The sequence below is a fragment of the Atractosteus spatula genome, chromosome 3 (genome assembly GCF_055471065.1).
Source record: "Atractosteus spatula isolate fAtrSpa1 chromosome 3, fAtrSpa1.hap1, whole genome shotgun sequence".
NCBI classification, from domain to species: domain Eukaryota; kingdom Metazoa; phylum Chordata; class Actinopteri; order Semionotiformes; family Lepisosteidae; genus Atractosteus; species Atractosteus spatula.
The window spans coordinates 17,176,626-17,188,567 of record NC_142708.1 but is presented as its reverse complement, the minus strand read 5'-3'; the positions used below and the strand labels follow the sequence as shown (position 1 = coordinate 17,188,567).

At 36.9% G+C, this 11,942-nt stretch overlaps 1 protein-coding gene across 2 annotated transcripts in view; it reads right to left on the bottom strand.

Moving 5' to 3' along the window:
* Positions 1-4,318: 4,318 nt before the first annotated feature.
* Positions 4,319-11,942, bottom strand: part of abhd17b (abhydrolase domain containing 17B, depalmitoylase) — a 34,105-nt gene continuing 26,481 nt past the window's right edge. For both annotated transcript variants that reach the window (XM_088911586.1, XM_088911585.1), the window contains exons 3-4: positions 8,679-8,858; positions 4,319-5,585 (exon numbers count right to left, since the gene is read on the bottom strand). In XM_088911586.1, coding sequence (XP_088767712.1) covers positions 5,366-5,585; positions 8,679-8,858 — 400 coding nt within the window. In that variant the 3' untranslated portion in view covers positions 4,319-5,365. The remainder of the gene's footprint in view (positions 5,586-8,678; positions 8,859-11,942) is intronic.

Here is an 11,942-nt window from a genome sequence, read left to right as displayed (position 1 = left end):
AAAGCACTGGACACCACACCACCATCTGAAATCACTGCCAAATCGTCTATGCAGGGGTTTTATGACATGTTGAAATCTATATTTTCTGAAATGTTACACATTGAATATATAAACTGAATGCACATTCTGAATGTTTCATTTTTGCAACCTATACTCACAGCTTCCATGATTCAGCTCATCTGTGCCTGGAAAGTGGAAGTACTGTTCCCTCTGCAGATTACTCAAAATACTCACAAGGGCTCATCTACAAAATACTAATTCATTAAAGTTTGCATAACACCTGTCTCTAGTGCTCTTCAGTGTGCCCAGATTGCATGACCTCAGAAAGTGCTACGGTTTATTGCCACTCGACATTGATGATTAATAAAGACCATACATAGTAATGCTCCTATTAATCTTCAGCGGTGCCAAAATCACATGATAGTGCCTTGGATTCTGTATGAAAAAATTAAAGACAGTATCATTATGGAATTGCTCCGCTAATGTTGAATCTGAACAGAAAGTGCTATAATTTGGAATGCACTTTTTGTATACTATTACAAAATATGCCTATATGGATTATTGGATACCAGTATGTATTCTAATCATCAGTTCAAAACAGTATAGATAAGGGAGAGATTGTATTGCAGACCACATATCCGCACACCTGAAGAAGGCTCCACGGTTGAAACGTTGCGTTCTCGTTCTTCTTTTTTTCAGCATGGAATAAACCTATTACTTGTTCCTCATATCCTAAACCTTCGAGTCATTGGTGCAAATATGCAAAGGAAGTAAGAGAATCGCAAGTTAAAAAACAAACAGCTAGACTAGGAGACCCACTGAGTATTTATAGAATCAGAAATCTTAACTCTCTACCTTCCACAATGAACCCACATTAGATTGTGAATGAGTGCCACATTTTACAGGGCACATGTCCAGAGCTTCATGTGCTCTTCTTGAAAGACATGAGAACATACTGGGTAATTGAGTCTGAAGGGACTGACTTTAAAGAGAGAAAAATATCCCATGTAATGTCTAATGCAGTTGATTGTTCTTTGATTTATGAAAAGATTATTTCCTTTTTGAGGCGTCCAACAGGCCAAAATGTATTTTGTATTTACAAGGAGAACGATTCCTTCCGCCTTAGCGTCCGTTTAGAGAGCAGTTTTGTCTTTGATGCAGGCTTTTGTTTTTAAGAATGGTTTTACCTTTCCTACACAGAATTTGTTTTTGCTCTCTTTCTGACGCTACCTGTTAATCTCTCAAAGACCAGGGTGTCTAAGTATTGGTCCTTTAAAATATTTATTGCATATTAATATTTCTAAGTCATGTAGTGTGTAAGTGTTAGGTTTTGCTTCAGACTAAAGCAATGGTCCTGCAAAGCCATAGTCCCATATATTATAATATAATTATAATTCTATTGATTGTTGCTCAGAGTTAATCTCTAATGAAAACTGGAAAATCCTGTGACTCTCCATGGCCAAGTCTCAGATCCCCATTCCAGAGACATGAAGAGATAGCCAAAATGACTGGATGTACTGCTGCACACGCAACGATCCCCATCTAAGGCTGTGCTGTTGATATACTCTGGAATGTCACTCCATTTGGATGGCCTCTCAGTTGCCATATACAGTATCCACATGCATGAAACAAAATCATGGATACTTAGGCATCCAACTGCTCATACAGATTGCAGAAAATTCTATTGGCTACACAACACGTTATCAACTGCATTAGACATTACATGGGATATTTCTTGGTCCATTGTGGCCATCATGCTACAAGAAAAACATTGCTGCCTTAGGAGCAGTAAGTATACAACAGTACAACCAAATTGATTCCTGGTCTAAAGTGAATTTCACCATTTTTGTTTTCCTTCCTGAAAGGCAGTGATCGGTACTTTTTCAGGATTGGCAACAAAGCAAGGGACTGGGGACATAAGTGGAACTTAAACACAAGAATGTTTAAGAAAGAACACAGCAGATACCTTTTTACACAGAGGATTGTGGGATAGCAAGAGTGTTGATGCTGACTCCGTGGAACCCTTCAAGAAATGATGATCATCAAGTTACCAAAAGAGCAAGATGACATGCACTACTTCATCTGCACTTACAGAACAAAATCACCCGTTCACGGGTACGCAGTAGCACACCCAATTGTGCATGTTCATCTCATAGGTTCATCTACTTCACCTGACCTGCATCAGTCTGTGTAGAGAAGATATAGATGATGCACTGCTGCAAAAAAGAGTTAACTTCTTTTTTGTAGCAGTGCATCATGGGTTATGTTTTAGTTCTTCAGTTTCCATCAGGAGAGTGTTAAATGTGCATTGTGTGCAGACGATCCTGTCAATGCTGTACTGTGAAATAAAAGTTAAGTTAAATTAGATGCGTTAAAAAAAAACTCAGTGGTTCCAGAGGTGCAGTTATCACAGTCTTAGGTCTCGTGTGTCTCGTATCACAAAATAAATGAGAAGGAAATTAGACACACTGCAGGACCAGGAGTGAGTTGGTTGAGAGGGGACTATGCTGAATTTAAGATAAGATCACTTTATTAGCCATATACAAGTTCTCGCATTAGGAATTTGTCTTTTCGCATACCCCAGCTTGCTCTCCATGAGACACACAGACAGGGAGAGAAGCCTGGGGTCAGAGCACAGGGTCAGCCATTTATACAGCATCCCTAGAACAGCTGGGGTTAAGGGCCTTGCTCAGGGGCCCAACAGAGCAGGATTTATCTGCCAGCCGCAGGATTTGAACCAGCAACCTTCCAGTCACAGGCGCAGATCCTTAGCCTCAGAGCCACCGCTACTTTCTTGTCCATTATTACTGTGCTTTAATAAACTTTATTACAGTACAGTAGATCAGCATTTATAATAGTAATAAAAACAAGATGTAGAAAGTAAAGAACATGCATGCATGAGAATGAAAAAATACCCCATAAGTGATCGAATGCAGTGTTTTAAATTTTACAGTATTTTCATTAAACATACTGCCAGTAAATACCATTTCTGAAATAGTGAACAGATAGAAATATTACTACAGAAATGCCTGTTTCACGAGCTGTGGAACCATACCCGATTTTCCCCAAAAGGTATTGAGTCCCTCATTTTGACTTTCCCATTCACACAGACTCCAAGGTGTCTAAACCTTAGTAAAGGTTTTACTGTACAGTGCTTGGGAATCATGCCAAGTTGGCTGCTGTACTGCGGACATCATTAGAATGTCAAAACTGCCTGTTCCGAGTTAAATCACGGATGAAACAGCAAAGAAGAACATCTGAGAATAGTAAAACAGAACTGGCATAGTTGACCAAAAAGAAATGAACTCTGAGTGTTACTTAACCTGTACTGAGAACAATATATATTGGATAATTTAAGCGGTATACCACAGTTACCAGGTGTACTATACCACGATACTTCACTTTTTGGATCAATCATTATTTTCCTATGAGGTCAATTCTGTTATTCCCAGTTTCCAGTTTTGTGGGGAGGTGGGGGTGCAAGTGTGCAACAGGTGCTATCTTTCAGATTTCAGCTGAAATATTTAACAGCCCGACTGCAGTAAGGAAATAAGGCAGAGACACCACCGTTCTCTGCAAGGATTAATGCATTAAGTGTCCGTATACAGGATCTCCATATTCACTGGAATACTTCGAGGAAAATTTTAATATTGTCCTTAAATTGAATTATATTTATTGAATTTAATTTGTGCACTTTTACCGAGATGAATATGATGCTTAATGACCGGGTAGAGGAAACACATCATAATGATGAGCCCTTCAGTACTCCTGCCATCAGTCAGACTGGAGAGCTCTCCGATTCTCATTGTTCTGACATGTTCCCTGAAATTCTAAAGTCGTCATCCTCCATTGCCAACGTAAAAACCGGCACTGTGAGAGATGCAGTAAGAGTTTGCTAGAAGATAAACGGTGCACTGTGGGCGATCTTGAAACGGTCAGGGTTATGATGTACAGTATGTGCATGGCAATGGATATCACATGTGTGTGCAGATTCCCTATGCTGCCTCTCCCAGCCACAAAAGCATCAGAGGCCAAGATAATCCATGAATCCTTCCACCAGCTCCCAGTGGCCGCTTGCTTTTTTAAGAAATTTATATTAATTAACTTAGAATTCACTGCCGAGATTTCCATTTGGCTGGACACTCATCTGCTACAGCCTCTCTAACATGGCCATTCCTTTCTTGCGTCTCCCTCACACAAAAAAGAAGGCTCCATGGCCATAACATTGTACATTTTCTATCTTTCAGTGTGGTATTAGCCTCTACTTGTTCCTTATTAATACAGTAGTGTGATCTTGTGGACTGATGGTCGTTGCACATTTTTTTTCTCAAATACATTTTATTTCCTATTATTACCGTTTCATATATAAGTCAAGTCCCTTCAGTCAGGAAAGGCATTTTACACAAAAATAAAAATAACTACATTGGTCAGGATAAATTGTTAATATGCTACCCACCCCATTTAGAAGAAAATGGATATACAAATATGTATGCATAATACACAAGAACGCGGAGGAAAATAAAAATGTCAAGTACAAACATTATTTACAAGTTCAAACCATGAAAAAATTCCTCCATTACAATCTACGTAGTAAACAGTATATTATGTAGCGTTTCATTTACACTCAGCTGACTGTGTGCATTTGGCCATATCTACTTAGAATAATTGTTTAAAGCATTAGTACACAGTCTTCTTCATTCAGACTTCCTAAATTGCTTCCTAATAATTTAATAACAGGCAATAGGAAAAAAAAACTAAGTTGGCTGTCAGGCAATATCTACAGTATATAGACAAAAATTACTAGAAAAACAATTTCTCTGAAAATGCTAAAAGAGTTTTAAATTTATCCAGCATTTACGAGTGGTCTGAAAAACAAAACAAAACCTTCAGCTGACTGAATAAGAAAACATTTTTTCTTTTTACAGTTCTACAGTATCTCTGAAAAAACATTATACAGATTCTTGGAGATGTTCTAAAAATGTTTCCATATAAATTTGCTTTCTGATATGCTGAACATTTGGCAACACTTGCACAGCAAATTTCTGAATTTACATTTCATACAGTACTCATTAAAATGTTGTACATTTACAGTTTAATCAATAAAAAAGTGATAACCATAAAGAATCTAGTTAAGAAATCAGACTGACCAAATGATAGTGTTAGAGGATTTCATTTTTTTTTAATACTGGCATGAAAACCTTCATTACTAATGTTTACAAATCATAACCTGTACGTTCTAAAAGGCAGAGAACGTGATATGCAGACAGAATCCTCCCGTTTACACCTTTTCTGACTTAGCGTGATTACGTGCAGTTCAAACGTGAGAACAACAAAAAATTCACAGTTGCTGAGTTGCGGAGTCCTTTCACAAATTAACCAGCTCGTGGGCGACAAACTGTTTCAATCTCTCGAGATACTGCCCGTACAGCTCCACGTCGTTGTGACCGGCGCCCTCCACCCACAGGGGCTCCACGGGTCTCTGGCAGCGCTCGTACAGGGCCAGGCCATGCGAGAAGTCGATGACCTCGTCCTCCGTCCCGTGGATAATCAGCACCGGAGAGGTGATCTTAGAAATTTTGTCAATGCTGTGTAAAGACAAATCAAGGGAAATTTAGGGGCTATTCAGATGCTGTCAACATTAACCCTCACCCTACAGTGAAACCATCACTCAAAATAAATTAGATAGAATAGTTTTCCTGTAAACAGCCAGCAGCCATATCACTCTGCAACTCACAACTGGCAACCCACTAAAGCTCAGCAGGTGTGAGCCTGGTCAGTACCTGGATGGGAGACCTCCTGGGAAAAACTAAGGTTGCTGCCGGACGAGGTGTTAGTGGGGCCAGCAGGGGGTGCTCACCCTGCGGTCTATATGGGTCCTAATGCCCCAGTATAGTGACAGGGACACTATACTGTAAAACAGGCGTCGTCCTTCGGATGCGACGTAAAACCGAGGTCCTGACTCTCTGTAGTCATTAAAAATCCCAGAGCGTTTCTTGAAAAGAGTAGGGGTGTAACCCTGGCGTCCTGGCCAAATTTCCCATTGGCCCTTACCAATCATGGCCTCCTAATAATCCCCATCTATGAACTGGCTTCATTATTCTGCTCTCCTCCCCACTGATAGCTGTGTGGTGAGCGTTCTGGCGCACTATGGCTGCCGTCGCATCATCCACGTTGATGCTGCACATCGGTGGTGGTGGAGGGGAGTCCCCATTACCTGTAAAGCGCTTTGAGTGGAGTGTCCAGAAAAGTGCTATATAAGTGTAAGCAATTATTATTATAATTATTAAACACAACACAGCGAAGGGAAGAGGATTAGAAACTGTAATAGTAAGAGAGTATTACTATTATCACTCATCTCACCTGATCACATCAGCAATTTAACAACATTTCAACACACCCAAGATCAGTCGTACAGCCTGTTGAATACATGCAAGACAACTATTACAACTGATAAAGATCTTCAGGTTTTACCTACTTGAGGTAAATGAAATACAAAAATAAAGCTTCATGCTTGTTACAGAATTTTAAAAAGTGGTTGAGGTTTTGAGCAAATGTGCAAAATCTGCAATACCAATACAACAAAACAAGTTATTTTTGTTCACGTCTTATACAGTAGGTGTGTTCAATCTGTAAAAAATAAAATGTTGTGAATGAATAGAACACTAATGCAGTGGAATCATCATAATATTCCAGTAATCTTAAAATCATTATAGCTAATGTTATTTGGTAAGAAAATACCTTTTTTTAATTTAATACCTTCTTACTGGATATGTTAATCCAGTAGAGAAATAAGAGTTGAGCACACATAGATGTTACAAGCAAGGGGACAGTAGCCTGGTATAGCTGGTTTTACATGAGATGACATAAATCAGGATTTATTTGCTGTGGCGACTGTGAAACTACAAGGCAACCATACCACTGCTGACTACAATATCACAATGGCAAAATCTGAGGCGTTTCTTACCTTAGCTTCTTAATGAATATGTTTATATGCTAAATACAACTTCTATTATGTACAGTATCATATGTTCATGAGATGCCGCAGAGTATATATAAAACACCCATTTATCCCATTCATAATTAGAACACTGTTACCAAAAGATGATATATTAAGTTCACTAAAGAAGGAGCTAGAGACTGCTTATCTTAAATGCCTGTCACATTCAATGGCCTGGAAGCCACATAATAATCTTTTTGCTCTATGTGCATGTTCCCATTTGCCACTAGGAAGATCTTCCGAATCTACTCTTGAAACCCTTTTCGGGTGGGTTTTATGAGCATTTCATTTCATTCTGTTTATAGAGTTATTTCATTATACTGCACGCACACCATGCGTAATACAGGCTTGCAAGTTACTGCTATGACATCCAATGTGAGATTTCAAAAAGCACTGAGGAAAAAAAGATTCTTGCTTAATCAGAGAGATAAGAGAATGGAAGCAAAGTCCACTGAAGGTGAACAGTCCCTATAAAGAAAAAAAACGTTTAAAATAGAAGTTATCCAAAGTAAAACAGGAAACCAAACAAAAATGAATGAAACTATGAAGAAGATGAAGTCCGACCACAACATATTTACAAGTTTACCCAGTATATTCGACTAATTTTCTGGCATACGATAAATAGTAAAGGTATATTCAAAAACAGGGATCTGTTATGCAACACAAACTGCAATAGCAAGCAATAACTTTAAGAAATCTAGATTTTAAACACGTTCTTTGCTGCCACTCACTAGATCTTCATTTTATGCTGTGTGTGTTAAAAATACAGGGGGTACTTATGCTTCATTTGTAAACGATATTTGTTATTTGGGTTTGGTAGTTTAGTAAAATAATGTCACCTTCCTGTTCAAACCAAGTTTGTGATATATCTGTAATGAGGGCAGTTTCCACAGGAATATTAAAAGACCATAATGTAATAGTTTTGTTGTATTGCTGGCAATAAATTATATTTAAATTTGTTTTTGTTGTTAGTATACATTTATTGCAACTGACAAATGGTTCCAAGCTATAGAGACCTTTGACACTGTTCCACTGTACATAAGCTCTCCATTGAAAATATTGAGATCAAGTCCTACTTTTTTTGCAATTTTCACTCAGCTGTTTATATTTAACCATTTTGTTTTCTATTTACCTGAATGATTTTAAGACATCATGAGATCACAGAAATTACGTCTTTTAAGCATGTTGGTTTGATTCCTATTCTCTTTAATTTGCTTTAAAAAAAGCTGTTGTTTCCATATCTCACAAGCTAATGAGTGTAATATTGTTTTTTTTCATTCACTAAGGAAAAATAAAGGTCAAATCAGTTATCGGAAAATACGTCAGCTTTTTCTACAATACCGAACTTGTGGTATAGAAGTTGGAATAGAAGTTAGTCAAGGATACAAAAGTTACACAAGTGCAAAACCAAAAAGATCCCAATGTTAGTTTCAAATATTTAATATATTCAGCAAAATGCAGTAAGCTTAGGAACTGCAGAAACAGAACTGTTTTTGTTTAAATGATTTCAAGTTTTAATAATTAGGCATGTATTTTGCATAGATATCACATCCTTAACCAAGTGACATTTCCAGTCACACCCTATTCGGAAAACAATAAATGTAGCAGAATCAATGACCAACATTAAGAAACACCACAGACCCAAAACACTACAATACAAAATAAATGAAATAATCCTTACTTTGGAAATGCATCAAAACAATAGGTCTTCTTTGTGTCTGGAAAAGCTACCCGCATTCCTGAGGTCAGAGGAGAGTGAAGAATGACAGCAGCGCTCTCGTATCGTGCAGCAAGATCCACAGACGGTACTGTTCCAATGCTCTGTCCATAGATGATTACATTTTCCGGGCGAATTCCGTACCTGAAAAAAAAAGGAATTTCAACATACTGTAGGAGGAGCTTTATTGGGGGGGAAAAGGAAATGTTTTCGTACATGTAATATCATAGTAGTATTTTCTGCTGGATCAGAATAAAGGCGGAGGTTAACACTGCAGATCCAGAGCTTCAGTCAGTTAGAGAACTTCTCATGGCTTATCCAAAGCGTAAAGTGTCCTCATCTTCATGCTTCTGATCATGCAATGCTAATAATTAACACCACCAAAACGAATAAAACCTCTCTTCTCCTTTTAGTAAATAATAAACAATAAACAAAACAAAGAAGTAAACTCGATTTGGCCTCGTTATGTATATCAGGGAACTTGGAACTTTGGAGTATGCCAATTCTCAACACTGCACTACACATGAAAAATGTATTTTCTGTTTTCTTTACACAATTCCTTGATAATCCTATACATGCCTATAAAGTCAGTGTAAGTTCACCAAAACATTTAACATGTGTACCGTAATTAAATTAGAAACACAGATCACCCAAGTTAATGTCATGTAAATCAAAACTTTCAAACTAGTGATAACACTTTAGTCCTTTACTGACACATTGTAACATTGCTTAATTAAAATCTAATCAAGCTAACTCTGTTACAGTACTTTAAGTTACCATGTTCTGATTCGTACACAACAGTGAAAACAATGAGTCTAAGCTGTATCCAAGTTGGAGCTACTGTACAGCTTCAAAGCTAAATAGAGAAAAAAAATTGTTTTGGGTGAAGTCTTTTGTCTTGGTCTGGTTTTATGCATTGCAGTGATGATTAAGGAAACCACAGGTCCTTACATACAAGGAATTTTAACAGGAGAGAATCACCCATTCATCAACTCTGCATATTAGTGACAAGTGTCCATCTAAAACATACAAATTAATCAAATTCACACCAAATAAAATGGAAGTACATTCCAAAAAGTCTTAAATCATAACTTTTATGAGTTATAATCTCACATTTTGATTAGCCTCATTTTCTGAACCCTCATGATCTTGGTATGCTGCATTTATCTGAACAGTTGATGATTAAACATGTCAAGGACAGAATTTATAGTTATGCAGAGCAATCTGTTATTTCTGTACAACAAAAGCTGAAATTGTTACCATTCAGAAAATCCACACCAGAAATATTCTGAATATATGATGATATAATGAACATACTGTCAGATCTGTAAGATCATGCATACTGCATAAGCACCCTAAGCAGTGAAATTTGCACACAAACCCGATCATTCTTTTTTTTTTACAGTAGAAGAGTTATAGCTCACCTCAATCAATATCAACACATCAATAACAGGGTGTTGAATGTTAAGCACTAAAAATGTACATAAAATCTATTAAAAGTATTCTTGCTTAGTAAGGAGTTTTTCCACTTCATAGTAAATACTAATTAAAAACTAGCAAATTCAGGAGAGGATATAAGCTAAATATACATCTTTTGGAGATATAAAGATTTGCAAAATAATTACAAAAACTCTATTTTTACATAATATATCTCGTAATTATTAGCAGCATTAAGTCACAGTTATCTTAAGATAGGCATTTTGATCAAACATACTTTACCTCTATTAGTTAATGTAAAATGTCTGGCCATCAATAATTTCCTTGAGGCCAATCTGTACTGAAATAATAGATTAGGTTTTTACCCCCTGTGGAATTATCCCAACTAGAGACTACAGCCTTTGTCTTTGCCACAGGCCTTTGAATCAGGAATGCTTTTCACTTCTAGACCAAATTTAGAAAATGACAGATCAATGAGTATTGAAAATGTGCCATGGACAAAAAAAAGTACAGTGAAGTATATAATGTATCTTCAGTTCTTAAGCCCACTGGGGGAAAAGCAGTCTATATATTGACTGGTTATATATTGAGAAGGTAGGATCACAGCATATATGATGGGGACAATCAGCCAGTATAGTGCACATTTCACAACATCCAGAAACTATTTTCACTATGAATTTGGTATTTGGAAGGCAGACACTAATAACTGTGATTTCAAATATTTAAGTAATGTAACTATACAACATCTTCAAAATGAATGTTAATATATTTCATGGTTGATCATAAGTCTGCCGATGCTTATTTAAATGCCTATCTGCCTTTCAAAATACTAATGATGGGTTTGTCTTGTGCACAGATTTCCTTGCAAAATTCATTTTTGTATTCATAAAGAAACTCTTTAATGCATTTAAGTAACAAAAGGTATTAAATAAAGTCAACTAATACACCTGCGATTGCAGAAATACGATATGATAATGGATGGATATGCTAATGCTTTGCTTAACTTTTTCTAATTCTCTTCAAACATCCCAGGATTTACTCAGCAGGTACAGTATGTTCACAGCTTAAGCAGAGGAAAAAAATTTTTTCCAGAGTATCACAGATTTTTCTCATTTCTTCAAGGAGCTGATTTTAAACTTGGATGACATTTTAACTTTCTGTATTATGATAGATTTGCCGTCAATTAGCAGGCTGACTGAACATCTTAAGAGGTGTACTGGTAGCATAATAACTATTATTAAAAGTATCAGGTATAACCATCACTTCTTGTCAGAAGCACTCCAGGGTCCTTCAGAACAGACAGTATGGTCGCAAATACATGCAAATAAATGCAATATTTTTTATTAATTTTTAGTGTTTGATGCTAAACGTACTGATACTCATGGCCTTCGGGTTTCTTTATTTTGGCCACTTACCAGTAAGTCAACAAGTAGAACAGCCTTTGGAAATGCCAATTCCAGAGGAAGGGTATAAACAGAAAGCATAGCATGTGTGAACTCCTTGCCTGGCAACACCTTAGTCATCTATCAGTTTCAGTTTTGCTTTTTGTTAACACGACTAAATTATGAAAATTACAACCTTTAGAAAAGTAACTGTTCCTGAGCATGCATTTTCAGTATTTTCAAAGGCATCTGCTAAACACGTGGCTCTGATGTTAACTTTCCAGTACATGTGTAACACAAAGGCAAAGTAATAACTTCAGGTTTGATCTGAACACCGGTAACATGAAGTGGTGGAATGCTCCTTTCTTCATAAATAGTAAATGAGTCAGAGAAGGTAAGATTGACTGCA